General features: G+C 38.3%; 1 protein-coding gene across 1 annotated transcript; it reads left to right on the top strand.

Annotated features, from left to right (window-relative positions):
* Positions 1-1,212: 1,212 nt before the first annotated feature.
* Positions 1,213-22,064, top strand: lrrc4cb (leucine rich repeat containing 4C-b). The gene is made up of 2 exons (XM_079453508.1): positions 1,213-1,349; positions 18,360-22,064. Exon 2 carries the CDS (start codon positions 18,410-18,412, stop codon positions 20,297-20,299), a length of 1,890 nt encoding a protein of 629 aa, XP_079309634.1. The 5' UTR covers positions 1,213-1,349; positions 18,360-18,409; the 3' UTR covers positions 20,300-22,064.
* Positions 22,065-24,946: the final 2,882 nt, after the last annotated feature.

The following is a 24,946-nucleotide window of genomic DNA, read 5'->3' as shown; positions in this document are numbered from 1 at the left end:
ACGCTGGCGTTTTAGTGATCTAGAACCATGCTTAATTTGATTTACATGTTAACGTAAAAAAGGATAGCAAAAGTAGTTTGTCCAAGGAGAAAACTAGAAATAACCAAATGCTTTCATGCATATAATCTGAAGATGTGGCTTTATTTTGGTGCTATTTGACAGGAACATTGAAGGGATGTGTGCCGGTAGGTGGCAATCCCACATCAAATTGTGCCAGGACAAAAATAAACATTCATAATCTAACTTTACATAAGGATATTACCCTGTTAATTCGAGTGTTTGGTAAATGCGCTCTGAGAAAAAAAGTCAAACAAGGCGCAGACACAAAGTAATGCGCATCATTCAGCAACAGATGCCTTTGAAATGCACACAGCGTCGGGTTTGATATACGGGGGAATCGTCCGTTAGTCGTCTCAGGAGCTTGCTCGGCACGAATTCCCTCCTCATCTGTCGTTAAGAGAAGCCCTCGGTCCATGTTGTCGTGGGCTTTCACTTTCCATCAACATTTTCTGACGAAACATAGAGCTGTCCAGCGCAACTGCGATGTGTAAGAGAGGAGCAGAGATCTGCAGCGCCTGTAAACGCTGATTTAAAATATGATAAAATGAGATTGTTGTGCGTTAGAGTTTTCCACGCCAAGTAAACGAAAGAATCTGCTAGAATCCGCCTTGGCAACACGGACAGAAACATAATTATTGGATGTTCACGATGGTGTAACTTTGAGGAGGGCTGCAGTGAACATCGCTCAAGTGAAACGATCAAATAGACGAGTGGACGGAGTCAGAAGGATGCTGTGAGGTGATGCTGTAACACATTAAACAGCGTTCAGCGGAGTCAGCACGTTATGTTAAATCTATGGACTGCGGTTGTGGATGTAGGCAAGATATCCGAGGAGCGTGGGCCAGTGCGCGTTGAGAAACGGCGGTTTTTAAGGGCTTATCGCGATTAGAGATACATCGGGAGCCAATACCTACACTACTAAGTACTAACTCTGCTGGATTTTACCTTAAAGGAATATTGAACTGGACTAGACAGGCTGTTGAAACCCATGCGATTCAGACATTTTTTCCTGGATATGGATAGTACGTTTCCAGCCAAACATACCAACGTTGGTGATTTATCTGCTTTTCCTCTACACATTTTGTATAAGATTTTTTCTTCTAGCCCCCCTCCCCCCCTTTTTGCACCTGCTTTGCTTTGTCAAAGCTCACAGACCGCTTTAGTGCGCGCCTGCCCTTACTTACATCTCCTTAAATCGTGCATGGATTCTACATGAAGTGGGATTTTGCGAGGGCTGCAGTGATGCTCCCATTTACCGCTATCGCTTCTCACATCACGTTGAAAAATAGGTAAGAACCCGGAGACTAATGTGACCGTTATGTGCTCATCTATTTACAAGCTTTGCAATTTTTATATTTACTCCTAAGTTCACGTTTAATTAATAATTTTCATATATTGTAATGTCTATCTATCTATCTATCTATCTATCTATCTATCTATCTATCTATCTATCTATCTATCTATCTATCTATCTATCTATCTATCTATCTATCTATCTATCTATCTATCTATCTATCTATCATCTATCATCTATCATCTATCTATCTATCATCTATCTATCTTCTTTGACACTGATCTGGTAGATTGTGAAATATTTCAAGTGTTCATCTCTCTTATGCCTTTCTGTTGCTCTATTTACCATTACTTTTACTAGAATATGGCGTTGGGTCATTCATATTCTGTTCACATGTGCATTGCTATGCTCTGAAAAGACGAGGGGAAGAGGCAGAGGATCCATGATGGTCGACAGAACTATTCCTTATTGATTCTAATAGACTCCAGTGACTTTTTAGACATCCTGAATGCTGCATAAGTAACACGTTTCAATCGCACCATGTGTCATAACACATTTTATATTTGTGACAGAAAAACAGCAGTTTAGTTCCAGGAAAGCTGGCAGCGCAGACTGGTGCTAATCTGCATTTAACATTCAACCCTCGAAATGCTTCAGAACTTTCGTGTGCATTGGTAAAGAGGTGCTGTAATGGATAGTATACCGAAGACTGATTCATTGGAAAAGCTTCTCAGCCATGTATTGGTTTTTGAGAGCGCTTGCGTAATTTTTGGTGGATGATTCATGGGTTCGTGGGTTGTTGCTTCTCCAGTGGTGTTGAGTATTGAGGAGCTGTCTTTTCTGGGAAGGTGCTGAAAGGCATTGGATCTTTTGATAGAAGAGCTGTTATAAGGAGCATAAACATAGAAAAAGTGTTACTTTATTGGGCTGCATTTGGGTGAATCAGATGATTGCATTATTTTCAGTTGGTATTTGTAACTATCCTATCCTACCTAGTTAGTTAGTTTAAAAAAAGTGTAAATGAGTTACATTTTGTAATTAAAAAACAATTTTTTGTATTATTTTCACAATCACAAAGCACTTTTTTGTGCTCTGCATATGTACCTAAGCTGAAAAAGTAGCATATGACAAAAACTAATGCTTTTAGATGGAAAATAACTCATACATTTTCTGTGTTAGTTAGACATACTAGAGGTTAGGCTTTATCTTTCCATGACAGATGTTCTAAGCATTTCATTCTAGTGTGCACCCTAATCATCTTATCCAGCTTAAATCAAAGCATCAAATAGCTCAATTAGAAAAAAATAATTTGCTCAAATTAAATGTGTGATTTGGATCACACGTCTATTGGGTCCAGGTTTTAAATTCATTTGTAATATGCAATAACCTACTATGTACTGTAGTATTGTACTTTTTAAAATACCAGCTGTGATGACGTCCTGTGGTTGAAATCTTGCTTTCATAGGATTCCTGGAATTATTTGGTGCATATTTGGACTACATCCAAACAAATCCAAATAACATGTCATAAACAGTTCAGAGAATGTGAATTATGAAGGCACTGCTCTGCTGTCATAAAAATGAGTGTTAATGTATTAAATGTGTCAGCTGAGCCAAAAAGATGCCACATACCATTCAGTTCCCCCAAGGCATGCAGGGAGGAAGAGCCTGTAAACGAGAGCATTTAGCCAATATTGCTCCCATTAACCTAAGTAATTTCTGACATTTAGAGAAAAATGAAGCAGTTGAAATGCTTCTGCTTAACCTGATACTTCAGAAAGACCATCTCTAATGTGAGTCAGACTTAGAGATCATCTTGTCATGTCTTGTGCGAAATTGAATGGTTTAATGACAGAGACTGAATGAAATCCATGTAATAGCTTCTTCTAAAAATGCAAAAGATCCACTGTAATTTGGCAAGGTTATTTTGAAGAAAAATGTCCTTTCTGCGCTGGAGACAAAGTATAGCCAAATGGATGAGTACACCATGGTTAACAGTTCTCAGGTCAGAGGAAGAGCTGTTAGACAAGATATACAGCCACACTGGCTTTCTCTTTAAAAATGACCTTTTATTAATCTTGTGGTGTCCCTGCGGAATTTCGAGCAACAAAAGTATGATGATGGAATTTTAAATCGTGTTCTAAACGAAAGTTCATGAGCAGCATGTTCATTAAATACTGTCAATCACAAGGCTAAGAGTGTATAAAGAGTTGCTCGCTTCACTCCTGTGACTATTCTTCCGGCATCCGCTACGACCCCCACTCTGCCTCTATTCCAATTCACTCAAGATATATAGTATTTAAAATAGTTTTAATTTAGTAGTTTAATTAAGAGGGGCAATTTAGAGCCTCCTTCATGGACGGCAAGCCAGACGTGTTTATCTCACTCTAGGATGAATATATTAAAATGTAAAATTGGGATAGATGTCTGACTGCATCAGCATATGTGGAAGGTCACATATGTTTCCAGGTCCATCTGCTCTGTCAGAAGCTATAGAAAAATAACAAAAATTATAATATTCACTGATGGCGTTATGTAAAACTGCTTTATACCCAGATCCCATCCTTTATCGCCATAACAAAATCACACATGGTCACACTGTGATTGTTTACAAATTATTCAAATATTGATACCGGAGATTCCATAAAGCATGGATACTGTAGTGTACACTGCAAATTAATAAACGTGTCGCTTAAATTTGTGATAAACTGCTTTAATAATATCCTCAATTTAAATTAGTGGACCCGGAAACAGAATCCCATACAGTGTCACAACTTAACAAGCGGATAGCAAAATTGTTTGACCTTTGGACCATTAGAATCAATGTAAAATCAATAGCACACAGCACTTGGGAGGCTCACTGAAACATTCAATTATTTTGTGGTTATTGATTGAATCTATCTCATGTTAGAAGACACATTATGCCATTACTAAAACAGCATAGATACTCCCTCAAGTAACTCTTTCTTACAAACAAGACTGCAAATTCTAGGGCTGTCAAATGATTAATCGCATTCTGAATAAAAGTTTGTTTATATAATATATGTCCTGTACTGTGCATATTAATTTTGTACTATAAACACAATAAAATACACATACATGTTAATATATTTAGGAAATATTTAGATGTATTTATTTATATTTACCAATAATTGAAATGTTAAACAAATGTTCATTTTTATATTTGTATTAAATATATGCATGTATGTGTATGTGTTTATAAATACAAAATGAATATGCACTACACAGACATATATTATGTGAACTCAAACTTTTATTCCGGATGCGATTTATCACAATTAATCGTTTGACAGCTCTTAAATTCTATGAACAAATACTGTCAGTAGGCTGAAGTATCATTTACACAGATGATGTTCATATAACTCAAAATATGAAAATTTGGCAAAAACTAAAATATTTAATTAATTTAGGCCCACAAGACACATGCTGGTAGAGCGTAGTTTATCCTATAACTTTCAACAATCCTCATATCTGATCTTGTGCCCAGGATGTCTGAACTACAAAGCAAGTAATCACAATAGCACACACCCTCCAGAGTTTCAGTGTTTTAATCAGGCTTTAAACTTATGTTTAATAAGGTCTCTTGGGGCAGATTCTCGCTGATGATAATTCTGGAATCACCCAAGGCTGTTACCAGGTCATGCGGCCTCTGTGAGTGCCTGTTCACATTATTCTTGTGCAAATTTGTACGAGAGTGATGATACTGTGGTTTATTACCAACAGTATGTAGGTTGTCACAGTAGATCTCCCTGAACTAACACTGTGGTAAATGTGCTGCTAGAGTAGCCTAACCTGGTTTCCTTGCTCATTGCCTGCCTAGCATTATTGGGGTCATGGGTTCAAATCTCATTTGGAGGAGCCAGAGCAAAATTCATCAAGCTTATATGTAATGAACTCCCCTGCATAGTGACACACACTAATGATTAAATCCATTCCACATGGCTTGAGGTATAGGCCCGAGAAGCTGTGTACATTTATACAAAGCTCTGTGTATTTCCATCACAGCATCATTGATTTTTGTTTTAATACATTTTATATGACCGCCTCTCTAATTCTGTGATCATACTATATCTGTCAATTGTTTATGTAGATCAATGTGCGGATGTGCATTACATTAGCAAAAGGTGACTAGCGCAAATCAGTCAGTGTCTTGGGAAACAGGATGGAGCCCAAATGGCAACGGATAAATGAGGGCGCAAGCATGCGGCACTGTATTTAGTTCTGCAGCAGATGTCTAATGCCATACGCGACCACTCGGGGAAAAAATACTTTCTGAGGGACATTTGGTGCGCTGGAGAGGAGCCAGGGTTGTGCACAGGCGCGATGAAATGGGGAGGTTATAGTTAATGCATTTAAAATCCATGGAAATAAGGCTTCTGAGCAGCTTATTAACCAAACCTCTCATTTCAGTAAAAATTTAAATTGACTTCTGTGCCCTCAGGTCTCAGTAACTGTAATAAATGTCTGTGCATTTTAATTAGTCTGCCTTTATGGTTCAGTCAGGCCTGCAATAGAGAGTGTCACACAATCACAGGTTGTCAATTCAGAAATCCTATGTCAACGCTATATCCTACAGATGAGGCAAATGGCAACAATTGTGCTCTTCACTAATATTAGTCACTGGAGACAGAGGGGACGTGTGCTCTGCTCAGCTCAGCTTATAAATATCAGTTTGCCTTGATTACTCTATGTGTTTGTCATCACAGGCATAGAAGCCACAGTACAAATCTGGGTTGCTCATTATATTGGAACCCCTTTCAAACAAGCACCCTTCCCCTCCCCTGGAGGATGTCTTCTCCCACTCTCAGCATATTTTTGATATGGGAGAGGAACATCAAGGCGGCGGTTGCATTTTTCAAGGTTCTCAGATCACTTGGCCTGGATTCAGAAACAGAAGTGTGTCAAAGAGATCCGTGTCTTCGAGGCTGATAAATCACAGACTTGCTAGAATACATGCTGTTGTGACATTGTATAGGGTTGCAAGGGTTTCGCATTGAAAACATTTCGAACAGACTCTCCTAATATGAAATGCCAAAGAGTACATTACTGAAATACAAGAGTAGTATAGATCGAAAACTTCAGCAGACACACAATAGTCCAGGGAATACCATGCATGAGCTGGAGCAGTACAAGGTGCAAATACTGTAGAAACAAATACATGCTCTTCTGATGCTCCAGTCTTATGCAGCTTGTCGCCTTTTATATAATACAGCACAGTTAAAGTATTTTTTACTATTGATAAGCACACTACAATAACTTCAATTACCATAAGTGTTTTTATTACAGTAAACAATGACGACAGGGCTATAACATTTGTTAATAATAAGCACAATAAGGAAATCGCTTATGTAGTTCATAAGTAAATTCTATTATGTTGTGTTTTATTATGATAAAAGGTTCTTTCATCATTTACTCACTCTACAAACCTGTATGACTTTCTTTGAAGAACATTGGTAACCAAACAACAATGGACCCCTTTGACTTCCAATGTATGGACACAAAAACCCTGAGACATCCCTTAAAATATCTTCTTTTGTTTTCCACAGAAGAATGACTATACCTGTAAGGTCATGCATTACAAAAATTGTATAATTGACAAGCAATATAGAATAACTTACAGTAAATAAAGCCAACAGCAATATAAAACAAATCATTATTATATCAATTACAATTGTTCATTGTTATGAAGAGAACAAAAAATATATTTTGAAGAACAAACAACACTGGACCCTATTGACTTCTATTGTGTGGACACAAAACCATTTCTCAAAATATCATCTTTTGTGTTTCACAGAAGGAGGAATCATATACTGTACGTTATGAATGACATGATGACATCATTTATTTTTTGGGTTCGGGCATTAAAAAAGAATTGATGTGCTCCCACGTTATAGGTCTGTTTGACAGTGCTGTATACAGTATGTTTCATAACAGCTCAATTCATGATTCAATCGGTGTCTCGTTCAATCTTTGGAACCATGAAACAATTCTTTATTTTCTTCCTAATAAAGGTCAAAACATGTGCATAACAGTTTTATCCCAAGCCACTTCTGCAGAGCTGAAGGAGAGTTCCACTGTACCCTATTGTAAAAAGGTAGTTTTGTAAAAGCGAAAAACTGAATGAATTGAAGTAACGTGCCGGCCTCCTTAGAGAGCCACTCAGAGTCTTGAAACATGCTGAATTTATGTGTGCCGCCATGCTTGCAGCCGAGTGCTTCAATTGGCTGGGCCTCATGCAGAGTCAATACTAATGACGGAGGAGACTATATGGCCACAGTGAGATTATAGCTTGGAGGCCCTCAGCTGCTCCTGTTGTAATCTCAAGCAGGGAAAGTAATGGTTACCACTGTTTGCCTCCCCGTTCTCCTTTGCATTGTCTGTGTAGTGCAGTCATTAAGGTTAATGACTAGGCAGATGTATTTGTTTTGAACTGTGAAAAGCACAGCTCACAAGAACATGTAGGTGCGCTGAATGGAACAGTGGGGAGATTGGGAGCCGATTGCTTTCGCGTGGTGCTCCTCCATCGTACCCCAAACAGACAAGAGAGGTGGGGTGTGTTGGATGTTTAGAATGAGCGGCTCGAAATGGCAGGCAGGGGACGCTCACTTTGTATTTTGTGATATTTGCATGTGATGGTGTGATAGATATCTCAACCCGGTACATTGCTAAATTAATCAAGCAAATTGTCACCTCATCTCAATTAAAGGCTCAGGCTTATCTACCAGTGGTCAATATGCAAAGCGTCAGCCGCTGTATGTCCTGCTTTCCAGAGAGCTCGATACATTAAACATTGGTAGGTGTGCGATAGTGACACAGTATAGTGTCTTGCTAACAGATCCTTTATCGATATCGAGCATGGTGCTGGATGACTAAAACAGTCCCGTATAAATCGACCATGGGGAGCATTTAGCTGAGCAAAACAGGCTGCTTCCACACACTAAGGCAGGTCAGTGCATTAGAGGAGCAAAGGCTCTTTGAGTGGATTGGCTGTGTAATGCAATCTGTATGCATGGGATGAGCACCATGCTAGCTGTGACTCCTTCATTTGTGCCCAACCAGGAGGGTCAAAGCGTCATTTTGTTTCTTGCTAGCTAGTTCTATTCTTGCTTTGTACAATCATCAAGTTTAATTGAAGCAGAAGCAGAAAGTGAAAACACCAAGTTCTCATGGCAACAATGAATCTGCCATGTCTGCTGCCTGCAGTATCTGTACAGTGGACCACATTACTGTCAATTTTTCTTTGAGTGCAATAAAAATCTTGATAATTGCAGCTGTGCAAATTCAGACAACCTCCCGTGAATCTGAGGGCGGGGATTACTTTTGGAGTTCAGAATGGAATAACCTATAAACGCAATTTCTGTATAAGATTTTGTGTTGTAATTATACTACACATGGTAACCTAGCTAATGCATAATGAATGTGGCACTGCACTGAATGTGCTCTGACTTTTAATGCACCACTATCACTCTTTGCCTCAGTCTCCGGACACTCTCTCTCTCTTTCACTTGCTCACTATTCTGCTTTATCTCTGTCTTCTGATATAAATTTAAGAGATCGGAAAAATATAAGTAGCTACTTCTTTCAGATTATATGGAGGGAAATAGCGATATATAGCTTCTCATGGTCTATTGACATGTCAACTTGTCCACCTGTATGTCTGTTGCAAATTTTTTCACTGACACATAATACATTATGTGAAGTAACCTGCACGAATGGTGAAATGGGCCCCTTATGTTAAGATGACGTTGTTTGCAATACAGTATTGTAAATTACCATTCCACTTTATTTTAGGAAAACAATACTCAAACTGTGTTATCTTCATATTATATGTCTCTAGGTGCAAGTTAAATGCTTTAAATACTGGATGTGCAATAGATATAATAGGAAATGTGGACAAGCACTTCAGAGCAAAATTGAAATCGGTTGATTTCATTATTAAAACACTAATTTCAAATATATAAACCTTGAGCAACTTGTATCAATTTGCTTTTGCAATTGTTAGCCGTGACTGTCGTGGCCCTAATGCAAGCCCATGAATTATTTCTAAGCAAGCTGCTTGTGTGGAAAAAGGGAGACAGAAAAAATAGAGAGAAAGAGGGGTGAGTGTAAGCACTGAGTCACAACTGCTGTGCAACAGCCTGGACACAATGTGGGGTCCAGTCGTTGAATTAAAATCACAGCAACTTGAAAGAGGAAAAGCTGCATTCACTGCAGCAAAACATGACAGAGATCTCAAAATAACCATTATACTTAGTGTGCTTCACATAACCAGCTTCCTTGTTCCTAGAGTCAACAAGAAAGCCTGTTTTATCCATCAGGATTTCATTGGATCATGAACAGTGGCCGTTACATATAAGAATGGAACCAGCAGGTCAGTGGGAAGGGGATGGAGATGGAGAGAGAGAGAGAGAGAGAGAGAAAGAAAAGAGTGAATACGTGCATGTGTGTGTGCAGGTTTCTATACATGTGGGTCCGAACAAGCGCCGTAATAGTCCAAGAACGGCCAGAGGTCCCCAAAGTGTAATTTGGTGAATAAAACTTTGAAATGTAAAAAAACATAAAGGTTTGTATTAGTTTTAGGGGTGGGGTGTCGAGTTTGTACGGTATAAAAGTAGTTGGAGAGTCCCCCGCAATGTATAAATACGTACGGTATGTATGTATGTGTATTTGTGAAGAATGTTATTTCAATCAAACAGGCAGCCACTGTTGTTGAGAAGATTCAAAATGTTTTACAAAGTAAAACAATACAAACAAATAACGATAATCAGATTTTTTCTAAGCATTTTTAATACTGCATGAAAAATAATAAAAAATGTCCTGCTGCCTTTTTATTTTGTAAGCTTTCAAGTCCCCGTGAACCAGAAGTTGTGATCGTTTGTATCGTCATAAACAAACTGCTAGCTATTTTTACAACACGGAATATTTATGAACATGAACGTTAAAAGAGTAGTTCAAATTCAAATTCTTTCATCATTTACACGCATTCTTGTCATTTCAAAACTGTATGACTTTCTTTATTTTGCAGAACACAAAAGAAGATATTTTGAAAAACTTTGGTAACAGAACAGCACAGCCCCCCATTCACTTCTTTTGTAACCAGTTCAAGTGAATGGGGGGCTGTTAACAACTTTCTTCAAAATATCTTCTTTTGTGTTCAGCGGAAGAAAGTCATACAGGTTTGAAATGACAAGAGGGTGAGTAAATGATGACAGACTTTTCATTTGGAAGGTGAACTACTCCTTTAATATATCCAATAACTGGTACATATAACGCCTACATTTGAATAGCTATCATAAAACGATAACAGAGACTGCTGTTACGTTCTCTGTCTCATAGTGACATCACGTGGTACACATGCGAATGTGACACATGGTTGACTGGAATTTAACGAGGTAGCAAGTCGGATAGTTTACGTCCTGAAATCGAGTTGTTTGGAACGCAGCATATGAGGGCACACAACGACCCACGTTAATAGAATAGTTACAATAAACGCTGCAGTATTTCATGTAAAAAATGGGCATTGTAATGTTTTGTTTCACCAGGACTTTCACGAAAATGCAAATCATGTTACTGGCGATAACCAGTAGATGCAGTTGACAAAGCTGGATCCTTATTTAAACTTTTACAGTCAAAGTTACAATAATATTCCCATTTAAGATGCTGTTGATAATACTCTTACAGGGATTTCCCTGGCTCAAAATGAGGCGGAGGTGGTGCAATGAGCGTGAAGGCTTACCGTTCCTTTAAGTGGCTTAACAAAACACATATCAAAGTTATAAAAATTCGATGAAAATGACAACTCATAAGTTATATAAAACAGTAAATCTATTTACCCGAACAGAAAAGATAAAATTTTAATATAAGCCTTTTATCCTTTTCAACTAACATTTCAGCCCATATTAACCCGTCGAGCAAATCTCATTCACAAACTATCTTTTCTTGCGGTTTGAATGATTGGCTGATCTCTTACATTCTGTTTAAACGCATCGATTCAAAGGAGTCAGAATAACGGTGATTCAACGAGCCAACTTCAACAGCTAAAAACATATCAATGAGTTCATTAAGGAAACCTTTTCAAGAAATTGAACGTAAAACACCTGAACAGCCGTGGAACACAGCTAATACAGCTGATACCTAATATAGCTCTTTCAATGAACTCTTCAGCGTTCCCTGCTCTGATAACGAAACAACGCCTCAACTGTAGTAATGGCGTTACTGCAGCTGTTTAATGCCCGCAGTGTTTTTTGTGAAGACACTCGAAATAATATTGCAGAGAGTCGGAGGCGGCACGAAATTTGACTGAGGCGGCCGGCTCCAATTTCTCTATGCAGGAAAATCCCTGCTCTTAGATACAGTAAGTATCTGCAGCACACATGCTGCTGTGCACATGCATACATGTCTACTGTAGATTACAACCTTGAATAGATAGGAAGACTGGGTTCTAGGACTGTAGATATAGAATGTTTTTCGTGTGTGTATGTAAAAGCTCAATGTAAAGTGTCGATTAGGTGCGAGGAACTTTTGATTTTGCATTTGTTTTACATGTGCTTGATTCAAACCTCTGTGATTCTGGATTAGCTTGGTTTAGATTGCATTCATGGGTCATTGCGGTGCGCCTTCAAAGATTGCTGTCTGCTGTGTTTTAGCATGGTCAGCATTCTGCCTCCCTGATTTTCAATTTGAACACTGAAATGATGTGAAGGGCTCAGGCCCAGCTGTAATCGCTGTACTCAGATAGTCTGGATGAAGAGCATCTCGGGGACTGTCACTCCTTAACCTATTACATGTGCTTTGACTTGACAGCTGTTTCTAAGGCTAAACCAGAGGCACATAAAGCACTGTAATCTATCAGGCAATAGCTTAACTCGCTAATTTTTGCAGTCTTGCGCTTATGTTTTTGTCATGTCTCTGCTTGCTTTGTGTCTGCTCGCACAAGCAAACAGGCAGACTTGAGAGCACCTCGCTAAAAATTCTGCCAGGACACAATGAGAGAATATGCACGATCCCTCCAGCTGTATATTTCCAACAAGTCAGGCTGCTGCCAAGACTCGCTTTGTCTTGTAATTGTATTCTTACTCAACACCTTAGCCCATTACAATATGGATTTTCTCCCAGGGGGAGAGCGGCATATAAGCCGTACCAACACTTCCCCTTGGAAAGACTATCTGCTACAATAGTCTGAGGGTCTATTATAATGAAGATGGCTAATGTCATTATATGGCAAATATGATGGAGTCTTGCTATTGCCCACGTAGTGTGCTCAGAATAGCTAGACAGACATTTTTACAGCAGTTAGGTTAGGTGCCACAGCGACATCAATTTGTCGAGAGCGGCTCGCAGTAACCACGTTAATGGGTGCAACGGAGCCGTACGTGCTTTAGCCTCATTTCATTTCCTGTGGCTGTACGGTTTTAGCTTGAGAAGATGATCACGGTGGAGATTAATTCCTTGCGAACCAACTTTTGTCCCCTCACCTGCAGCAATACCTTGTGATGCAGTTTTGGCATAAGTCCTGACTGCTTAGAAGTGCAAACATGTTTTTGCTAACAAGAGGCAACACTTCAGGACATCATAGAACATTGGGGGGCACCATCCCACGTCAATAAATTTCCCTCACGGCTAGATGTTGTTAACAGTGCTCCTGGCTCTGCTTGATTTCTGCCGAGCACATGCTCATTTGTTGTACCGGCCCTTCTACTCGCCAACAAACCTAAATAGTTCGTCGTAGGACAGCACATGCCATATTTCACCGTTAAATGATTGAAGTCAATATTTAAGTCAATCGCAAAACCGTAAAACTGACTATCAGCATGAGGTCCTTTAAAGATTTACCAGCCGGCCATAAATATCGGCAGCGGGTTTGATTTAAATCAATATCTGTAACTCATCTGTAAATCAGAGTTTCCCTGTAGAGTTGCAAAGTTGAGTGCAAATGTTGATTTTTCCTATGTTGTTCATTAGAGAAGGAAAGTTCTCCTTTTTGAAATGAATATAAATAGGTGGCAAAATTAACTGCAGAAGGTCATAATTTCCCAAGTGAGGGCTGCAAACATCCTTACAAGTAATCATTGCGATTTCATTTTCTTGATTTAATAGGCTGGAGGAAACATAATTAAATAGAAAGAGAACCTCTTTCTGTGTTTGTGCCTCTGTTATCTCCATTGATTCAAATCCTTGAAAGTCGCTCTCAGTAGAATGCCCAGGAGAATCTGGGCTGAGCAAATGACGAGAGGTAGTCTCATTAACAAGTTCATTAAAGTGATACGAGTGATATTAAAAGCTGCTTGTGAAGACCACTCGAATTCAATGCAACCACAAAGCATTAGTGCTTACATGAATTTAAAGCTCAACTTTAATGTACATTAATGTACGTTATTTTCTACCTACAGTAACGTTCCTTTAAGATCCAAATGCTAGCCCTTTAAAAAACATCATACCGCACTGACGTTAGAGATATTCGGTGGGAACATTAGATCTGTGGACTATATATCCCTGCAGCCTGATCCTCCCACACAGCCAGAGAAGAGCGAGGGGAAAAAAGTGTGATTACGGCCATTTCATCTGATTATTCATCAGTGTCATTATGATAATGGAGGCAGCATAAGTTAGTTTGGCACAATCCAATGATTATGGAGATTATACCTGGCCCTAGACGCTTGAAGTATAGGCTTCATTTTTAAATTACTTTACAGACTAAGACTCCAACTGGATGTGCAGGGGAACCAGAGGCGCAGAGGAAGATCTATGTGGGAGTAATTTGCATCACTCCTTCGTTTTGTATCTATTTTCTCTGGCTAAACTGCTTGAAAAGCCCTTCTAAGAGGCAAGTGAGGTATTGATTTTTACTTGTTTAAACACATCGGTAGGATAGGGCTTAGATCATTTGAAAGATGTGCATCACTCTGTTTCTTTCTCTTTTTTTGCACAACATTTAGTATACTCTCTATTTATGCTGGGTTCAAGCTGTTTGTTTCTGTTTTACTATATTTCTAAATGTATCCTAAATGTTATATTTATTGTAATAATATTACGTCTGATGTCAAGTTGAATTAATATATTTTCATGAATTATATTGTTTGAAACAGGGGTAACAAAGAGATTATGATATTATTTACATGAGCTTTGTTGTTAAATAAATAGCAAGGATCACACGCACTTTAATACAGCAGATTTATCACATTGTTTAACGTTATTGTCTACTCAAGGTGAACATGACACGTACTTATAGTGCACTTCAGTCTTTGAAAATTCAACTTGAGGGCTTCCATTTGTGAAGGCTCTGCTTTGGCTTCAACACAGTCTCCCCATTTAAGTAAAGACCTTGGCAGGCGTCCCAAAGAAGAATCCTCTCTGTAAACCATTGTTTCCAGGTCTTGAGGAGACAACATACTGTCTCCAGAGAACTCATTTTGGTGTGTTGTTTGTCCTTATGTAGTTCTAGGGTAAATATGTAGAGCACACTAGAGTTTTCTATTATGGGTGTGAGTGATTCGATAAAATGTTTTGAGTTGTTTTATTTTTAATTAATAACTGCTCATGCAATTTTATGTTGCCTCTCAGGCCTAGTCCACACGTACACAGGTATTTCTATAAACTGAGTTTTCACTTCTTCGTTTTAAAAAACCCGCGGCCACACGAAAGTCCAAAACACGCTATAAAGTGCCGTCAAAAGCATGCCAAACCAACAGGTGGCGATATAACCTTAACCATAAGACTGTATTGGCCAATCAGAATCCTGGAATCTGACATCAAACAAAGGAGATAGCGGTACACATTCGACATTGAAACGATCGTTGAGCTCCGAGTTCACTGAAGAGTCGCTCCCAACGATAAATATACTGTATACTTTAGACAGCTGATCACCATGTGTGAGTCCACATCCTCGCTCTCGTCTCTTAAGATGCATTTTACAGACCTATTGACCTTGATTGCGAGGTTAAATGCAGATGGTGATTGAGAATAAGGCAATATTCATACAGTAAACCAGCACTCCTCACATCCCCCATGAGGATGGTCAATTGAGCTTTTGTGAGCCTAAATGTGCCTGTAACACTGGTATTTACATAATATTTGCTTTGTTTTTTTAAAGAAAGGATTTTCCCTGATGTCCTTAAAGGAACAGTTCATTCAGAAATTCTGTCTTCATTTACATTTACCTTAAAGTTGGTCCAAATCCGAATACATTTCTTTGTTCTGATGAACATAGAGAAAGATATTTGGAAGCATGCTTGTAACCAAACAGTTCTTGACCACCATTGAAAAAAAACTGTTAAAAACTGTTCAGCGCCCAAATAAAAATGTATCGCTGCTTCATCCTTGTTTCAGACTGTTAGACTGTACTGTTCTTCTACGGAACACAACTGGTGCAATGTTGTGTTACTTGAATGTTAAAGGGACTATTTGCCCAAAAATATAAATCCTGGCATCATTTACTCACCCTCAAGTTGATGCAAATCTGTATACATTTCTTTGTTCCGATGAACACAGAGAACTGTTTGGTTACAGGCGTTCTTCCAAATATCTTTCTCTGTGTTCATCAGAACAGAGACATTTGTACAGATTTGGAACAACTTGAGGGTCTGGTACTTTAACTGGTCTTTTAACTGAGGGTGATTAGCTCTAAAATGACAAAACCATTATAACATTTTTAGTAATCTACTCAAGCTTAAATCTATGGTTTCAGATGATTATTTGACTTGACAGCTTAAATCCCCATATACTTTCTTTTTATATAAAAGAATAGCAAGTACGTCTTGAACATTTCTTGCTCTGTTTCACATTAAAAGGAGTACAAAGGATATAAAAACAATCGCTCCTGCATGGTGGATAATGTGCAGATGTTGCTTTTCTGTACTTAATGAAATAAAATATGGTATTAGAATAATTATTGTGTTTGCAATTATTTATGGCAGACTTAAGTTAATCAACCAATCAATATCTCATATTAGTCGGCCTGCTCTATAAATTCCTTGGTTATTCTTGGTTTGATGAAGAGGCTCCTGCCAGGACGTGGCCTGATTACCTCACGCATGTCATTAAATAAATGTGGGTCCACTGGAAGTTCTCTCAGCATCTCACAGTAAGGTGTCAATTATACAGCTGCTAACTAACATTCATTGCCAAACAGAGAGATTGATGTCGCTCTCTGACTAAATCAATCACAGTTCACTATTTTACGTTTATGAGATGATCAGCAGCCCAGATTTACAACAAGACCATTTTCTGAGGCGTTTCATAGTGTAATGGGATATCACAGAGAAGAATGGCAGATAATTCATGTTAAATTGCTCAATTTATTCTGTGAAAACTGGGCTGTGTAAAAAACAAAACTATTTAGAATTGATTTTCACTGATAAAGCATGTGATATATGCAGTCTTCATCCGGCATACTGTTGCAAACAACAGACTGCGATCTAATGCGCTCAGTCATCCGGTACATTTATTGTCTGCACTTAATGTATAATAGCATATATAAACCAACATAAAGCCACTCGTGTGTCTTGAGGTTGCTGAGGGGTTTATATATTTCTGCTACTGTTTCTTATACGACAATTCATTACCCCAGTATGATTGATAAGTTCTTTTTATAAACACACTCTCAAAATAGAACTCATAAGGTCTTCTGGTGGCTTTTATTGTGCAGTGGCAAAATATAATTCTTGTCCCATATTCACATAATTTTAGAAAAGTAAAATAATGCTTTTTAAAAAAATATTCTGAAAACATAAAATAGCTTTGTGCTACATACTATAAAGAAATACTGTAGCTTGAGACATACAATGTTCCTCATTTTAAGCAGGTCCTCTTAGTGTAATAACACCAGAAAAACAAAATGGCTACTGCATATAGTATAATGCATGTGTTTTCTTTTGTCTGCATCGTTTTGTCAGCAAGGAAGCAATCTTATTTTTTGTATGAATTTGTGAGTTGTTTTTTATCATTTGTAGACTCAGAGGTCCCATTTCCTTTATTGTTTATGAGAATACCAATTAAAATAAAATAATAGGCAACATCATATTTTCAGAAAACAGTAACAGGGCAGAGACCTGAGATACCTGAGAGAATGATAAATTTAGCGTATGCCTCAGCAGCGGCACATTCCTTTTGGGTTTTGACAATTTGGTTGCTATGTAGCAATTTTGATACCAAACATACAGTGTGGAATATACAAGCCAAATACACATCCTTATCTGCTGGATATACCCAGTGAGTGTCTTGTGCTAAACTTAATCCATGTCCCTGACAGCTGGTGGTGGCGAGATTTCAATATGTCTCGATTTACTGCATACTGAGTATTTGAGAAAACACCTGTATTTTAAACCTTTATTTAATTAACACACTTATACTTTTTCTTTACTGGTTATGGTTAGCTTTTCTCTGTAATTTGATTTTGAATTCAGTAACTTCTTATGATTTTCCTTTGAAACTAATATTACATAATTTTTCCCTTGTTCATTTCAAGAGAGCAAGCCCTTTCATAATTAGGGGCTCCCTGGATTAGGTCAAGAAAGTAAAGACACTTGACGAATACTTGACTAAGCTCGCTTCTGATTGAGTGTAGCTGTAAAACTAAATGAAGAAAATGATGTGTTTCAGTCATTTATTGTGTGCATCCTTGGTGTATGGTTCTGTGTGGAGGCTCATTAAACAAGTGTGACAGTAATGATGCTTAATTTATCAGTCTGATGTAAAAATAATTTTTTTGCATGTGCAGTTCTCATAGTACGTTTTCAATGGTGCAGTAATTCTTTTAGTTTGACACTGATAAAAAGAACAAAAATATCCCTGGGGCAAAGTATGCATCTTTGTAATATAGTTCAGTTCGGTTTCTTTTTAGTTTAAGAATGTCAGAAACTGGACAAAATAGTGTCTTTTCACACTTTTGAGATTTTCTCCGATGTTCTGGTTTACTCTCATCAGCTGTGCTGACACTTCAACATGACATGTTATTGCTAACATATTTTTTTCATCTGCTTTCTTTTCAGACTGCCTGTAAATGTTTTGGGAGAGAAAATCGGTGGGCATTAAATTATGAATGTTGAACAAGATGACCTCTTACCATCAGCGCCAGATGTTGAGAGGTCCTAGATGGAAAGGGGCTTGGTTTGACCCCTTGTTTCTCCTGCTTTTAGCCCTGCAGTTGCTTGTCGTCGCTGGATTGGTGCGAGCTCAAACCTGTCCATCCGTATGTTCCTGCAGCAACCAATTTAGTAAGGTCATCTGTACACGCAGGGCTCTAAAGGATGTCCCTGATGGCATCTCCACCAATACACGGTATCTAAACCTTCAGGACAATCAAATACAAGTGATCAAAGTAGACAGTTTCAAGCATCTCCGACACCTAGAAATTCTTCAGCTTAGCAGGAACCACATCCGCAACATTGAGATTGGCGCCTTTAATGGGCTGACCAGCCTTAACACTCTGGAGCTCTTTGACAATCGCCTCACAACCATCCCAAATGGCGCCTTTGAGTATCTCTCAAAACTGAAGGAGCTGTGGCTTAGGAATAACCCTATAGAGAGCATACCGTCTGATGCCTTCAGTCGCTTGCCGTCCCTGCGGAGGTTGGATCTGGGGGAGCTGAAGCGTCTCTCCTACATTTCAAGTGGAGCATTTCAGGGCTTGAGTAACCTTCGCTACTTGAACCTGGGCATGTGTAACCTCAAAGAGGTCCCCAACATCCAGCCCTTGATTCGCCTGGACGAGCTGGAAATGTCTGGGAATCAGCTCACAGTGATCCAGCCCAGTTCTTTTAAGGGCCTCATCCATCTTCAGAAGCTGTGGATGATGCATGCCCAAGTCCAAACCATAGAACGGAACTCCTTGGATGACCTGCAGTCGTTAAGAGAGCTCAACCTGGCACACAACAACCTCACCGTTTTGCCCCATGATCTCTTCACACCTTTGCGCCACCTGCAGCGGGTGCATTTGCATCACAATCCTTGGAACTGTAACTGTGACATTCTTTGGCTGAGCTGGTGGCTGAGAGAGACTGTCCCGGCTAACACCAGCTGCTGTGCCCGCTGCAATTCCCCTCTCAGCCTCAAGGGGCGCTACGTTGGCGAGCTGGACCAGAGCTACTTTCAGTGCTATGCCCCGGTTATTGTTGACCCTCCCGCTGACCTCAATTTGACTGAAGGAATGGCAGCAGAGCTCAAATGTCAGACGAATTCAGTGACCTCAGTCAGCTGGCTAACACCAAATGGCTCCATCTTAACACACGGGACACTCAAGATGCGCATCTCTGTCCAAAATGATGGAACGCTAAACTTCACCAACGTCACCGTCCAGGACACAGGAACCTACACTTGCATTGTAAGCAACACGCTGGGCAACATTTCAGCTTCTGCTGTCCTCAATGTGACCACCGTTGACAACAGTGGTTTCAGCTACTTTACGACAGTGACCGTAGAGACAATAGAAACCCCAAACGATGGGGACAGTAGGACACCAGTGCAGCCTTCCTTTGGCTGGGCTTCCTCCTCAACCACAAGGGGAACACCCATCGCCACAGAGAGGGCATACACCATTCCTGTGACAGACATGGATGGGGCTCTCAATGGCTTAGAGGAGGTGATGAAAACCACCAAGATCATCATCGGCTGCTTCGTGGCCATCACACTTATGGCTGCTGTCATGCTCATAATATTCTACAAGATGCGCAAGCAGCATCACCAGCAGGATCACGATGGACCGACCCGCACCATTGAGATCATCAATGTTGATGAGGAGCTGACAAGGGTTCCAGCCATGGAGAGTCACCTGACTCTTCCACCTCTGGAGCATGACCATTACAACCACTATAATTCCTACAAAACTGCTTATAACCACATGGCCACTCTCAGCTCTTTGCATAGTTCGGTGCATGAACCTTTACTAATTCAAGCCAGCTCAAAGGATAACGTACAGGAGACGCAAATTTGACCATGCTTTCAGTTGGATGAACTAAACTGTACTAATGAGGTTTCATATTTGGTTGCGGACATGCTTTCATGAAGGCAGCAGCTTGAATTAAGACATTCAGCAGTGTCATTGAGAGTCTGGGTGTATGTATTATTTTAACAAGTGTCTTTACAAATCTTATTTATTGAAGATATGTGAAGTGACTATCATGAATCATAAAAATATTTTATTATTTTTTCTCTTTTTCAATGCAGACTGGGGGAATGAATGTTTTTCTTTCATTTGTTGCTAAAATTAAGTTCATCTGCCATGAGAGCAATGAGATTAAAGTTATTGTTATTTTTTTCACTTTTGGCATCCCTTTGCTTAAACGTGTTTTTGTATTCCAAGACACTGAATCCTTCAAACAAATACTGGCCAATGAATACACAGCAGACTTCAAATTGCATGGAGCATTTAGATATGAATAGCAGGCCCGCGCTAGACATGTAAAGAAATTTCTTATTAAAATTGTCAGCCTGGATTTTATATTTTTCTGTCGTTTTTAAAAGTCACTTTAAACTAAACAATCCTACCACACCAAATGTTTTTTATTTCATGGCAAATTTACATGTTGGTGAAATTGGATGGGAATTCAAATTATAATTATGACACAAGGTACCCAGAAAGGACACACACACACACACACACACATTGTTTTTCATTCAAAAATCTTTTAATGAAACTTCAAAAGAACATGCTGTGGATTTGACTGTGGATTTTGTGTTGTACCGAATTTCTTAACAAACATGTTTAATGTTAGTAAGAACTTCCACCTTTGCTGCAAGTTAATCTATGTTATTTATTTAACATCAATTCAATTATGATTTGATATTATAACTTAATAGTTGACATTCTCACACAGTTTAGATCACTAACACTAATGTTATCAACTGTAATTCCTTTAAACTGAGTTTTAATCCTGATACTGTGCAATTAAACAATTAATTTGAGAGATTAGCAGATAAAAATATTAGGAATGTCACACTTCATTTCAGGATAGATGAAAAAAAACCATTTCATTTTCCCTATTTTATATGGACATTTGAAAATAAAACTAAAGCTTGCCTCAGTAATCAGCAATAAAAAGGGGCAGGGTTTAGTGAAGGGTCAATAACCATGAATTCAATAAAAGTAAATTGTGGGATTTGTAAATCTGTCAATGCCAATGACATGTGACCAAAACATTAATGATACATCATTGAACATCTGATTCGTACATTAGTTGGCCCAATACCAAGTTTGTGTGACTTTAAACCAAAACACAGAAATGTAATTTTCATGGCATGTAAGACTAGAAATAACCCTGAGTGAGAAAATTGGATTTGAAGTCTCCTGCGCGGGTCTCAGACAATAAGGAAATAAATAATAAAATATAGCCTGCTATAGTCACTATGGAAACCAATGACCTAGTGAGAATTGCACTGTCTGGACAAAATATGTCATACGAGTGTAGGCCAGCACTGAAATGTTTATCGTTTATTTGAGAGCTGCAATAATTGTTTTCAACAGAAATGATTAGTCAACCACAGGGTTTTACTGTTAAAAATCACTTTGTATGTGTACCGTCAGCTTTGATTTCCTGTTTTTGCCATTCTCTACCAAATGTGTGTGTATTTTAATATTATATTTTACCTGGTTGAATGCATACGTTCCCTAACATGTGTCTGCATCCATACAAAAATGCATGCAAAGCATATGTTTGTATACCATGTGTGTATGCCTTTACATAAAACCTCCCTTTTTTTTACCAGTTGTGTTTGGTGCTTTTTTATGTTTTTGATGGTGAATGCTATAGACTGATGTTGTATGTCTCACTTCCACTTTTAATCATTTTGGAAAGCCTGCGGTTTCTGACCAGCCAGCTCTTGTAGCTAACCTCATTCCGATTTTATTTCAAAGGCTTTTAAAAGGTACATGAAGACTATACCTTTAATTCATCATGACTATATTAATCTTAGAAAGACATGTTTGACAGCAGGGAATTCATCAGATAACAATGTATGCAGACGATTATAACCAACCCTACATGTTAGAGTATGTTTATCACAGTCTTTCATTGAGAATTTCTCATCAAATTCTGAGATCAAGCAAACAAATGTTATTTTCCATCATTCCTTATTGATTTAATGGTCAATTCTACTCTTCATTTATTCATTGGCCTTTTACTTTTACCCTCATTGCTATTCATATACTTTATGAAAGATGAATTATAACGACATAAGTTTACATTACATAAACCGTTGCTTCCAGGGCATTTTGTTTTAGCTTTTAAAATTTTATTTAAAAAAATGTTACTACTATTTTTTATTGTACATATACAAAACAATAGGTGGAATAAATTGTCACAATAAAAAATAGCATTGGGCCAAAAAAGATGAAAATGTCTCAGTTTTCAGAGGGTATGTACATGAATGCTAGCTTGCTTCTATCTGCTTCAGTGTTCCTGAGCACTGCATCAGTTACTGAAGCTACTAGATCAATGATGCCTACACGGTCTACATATAGAAAATCTGTGATGTTGGACTAAACCAATTCTCTTTGGTTTTCTTCTTGTAATTTGTTTGTTATTGGTAACTCATTTTAGATTTCTATGCTAAACTGAAGTGATTTTTTTTCTTTATGGCAAGAGAATGTCTCTTTATTGACACGTTTCTGCTAGAACTGTTATTGAAAATAACCAATAATATTTCTATCGAATTTCACATTTGCTGATCAGATCATAATGCTTTGGGAATACAGCTAACTAAACGTTAACCATGAAAAAATATAAAATACAAGAGATTGTAGTTCATACAGTTACATGCTGTAAATGTAAATAAAATGTTTTTTCTAAAGCGTGCAGGGGTAAATGCTCATTTTCTGTAATTCTTCAGTTTATTCATAATTTGAGTCTCTTTCTCTGTTACAAAACCTTAATGTAAATTAAGAAATCACAATCAGAAAAATAACAGCTGGGGAATTACATTCAGAACAGGCATACATATCAGACAATGCCATTTTTTTCAGGGGTAGATATTAACCTCGCCTCTGCCTTCAATTTTATAGCTTTTATAATATGTTCTTTTAGAGGCAGGGTAATATCTTACATAAAACGCAATATTTCTGACTTATGTTCAAAGCATTGATTGGTGGTCTGGCCTGAAGATATAAGGAACTGCATGAAAAAGCTCTTTAAGTTTTGTTTTGTTAAGTTTTGTGCAGATCATATCAATTATTAGGTTAATAATAATAATTAATTGTTAGTGATGTGTTAAACAGATCCCATCACTGTACAGAAGTACTTTAAGAACGGTAAATTTTTATATATTGCTATGTAAATAATAGGATTTAGAAAAAACAGTAGTTAACCTTTGGAGCAGTTCAAATTATTTCACCTGTTAACTTTACATTTACATTTAGTCATTTAGCAGACGCTTTTATCCAAAGCGAATTACAAAGAGTTCAGGGAGAAATAAGCAATATTTCATAAACGAGCAATAATACAATAGGTGCTAGTAAAAAGTTACCAGTTTCAACAAAAGCTATACCACTACCTGTTGAGAGAAAGAGAGAGGGTTAGTGTTTTTTTTCTTCTCATTTGTCTCTCAAAGAAGAGATGGGTTTTAAGTAGTTTTGTTGACTGAACGCAGGGTTCTTGATGGGGTGTAGGAATGTGTGAAAGAATGCTTGTGGAGATCCTGTAGGCCAGCATCAGTGATTTGAATCTGATACAGGGACAACCGTGGAGAGGGATCAGGCTGTAAGTGTAGAGCATACGGTTTCGGTGGCAGTGTCAGCATCTAGAGATGCAAAGATGGAGGAAGAGAGGATGTCACTTTAGCAGAGAGGGTGCTAGGGGAGAGAGAGCGAAGGTTCCGTCTAAAATACACAGGTGGTGGTGTTGGTGTAGTGCATGTAGAGAGGAGCATGTTGACAGTGAATAAAAGTAGTCAAAAATGTGAAGAGGTGTGACTTTAATGTTGTCTGTGGTGCAGTTACGGGTGTAGGTGAAGTCAAGCTAGTTTCCTGATCTGCGAGTACAGGCTGTGGCGAGGCGTGTGAGGTCGAACATTGGGTTTGTCCAGGTGGATGTTGAAGTCCCCAAGGACTAGAAGTATGGAAATGTTGAGAGCAGTACATCAATCTCTTCAATGAAGTTGTGCAGAGGACCTGAGGGCAGTAAACTACGACAATACTGAGCTGAGTGGGTGAAGTGACGGCGCGGTATTCAAATTAATATTTTTTGCATAGGGAAGAAAGTGTGGAATATTTCCAACTATTAAAAAACGTTTCCTTCAAAATCTTAGCACAGTGGTTTTAATAAACATGATTGTGTTCTGTAGGGTATCAAAGACATGATGTTGATTAGAAGCCAAACAGTACAGTATGTATACAGTAGTGGCAAAATGGGATGTTCAGAGTGCATATTTGTACAATATTTGCCTTGAACGCCCCCTCAGGTGAGAGTAAATCATGAACATATAAGCAGTACGATACAAAATGGAGAAAATACAAAACAGTTAAGTTAGTTTACTTTTTTGGCAAGCAACAGCATATCAGGTAATGTGGGGTTTATGTGGAAAATGCATAGAAAATAAAAAGCTCAAAGGAAATAAAGAATGTTTGACTATCACTAACTAGATTTTA

The sequence above is a fragment of the Barbatula barbatula genome, assembly GCF_947034865.1.
Source record: "Barbatula barbatula genome assembly, chromosome: 1".
Classification (NCBI taxonomy): Eukaryota; Metazoa; Chordata; class Actinopteri; order Cypriniformes; family Nemacheilidae; genus Barbatula; species Barbatula barbatula.
This window is presented reverse-complemented; position numbering and strand designations above follow the sequence as displayed.

Bases quoted from the DNA above. Each gene is read 5' to 3' on its own strand.
- lrrc4cb (XM_079453508.1), top strand. From the start codon at position 18,410: ATGTTGAACAAGATGACCTCTTACCATCAGCGCCAGATGTTGAGAGGT.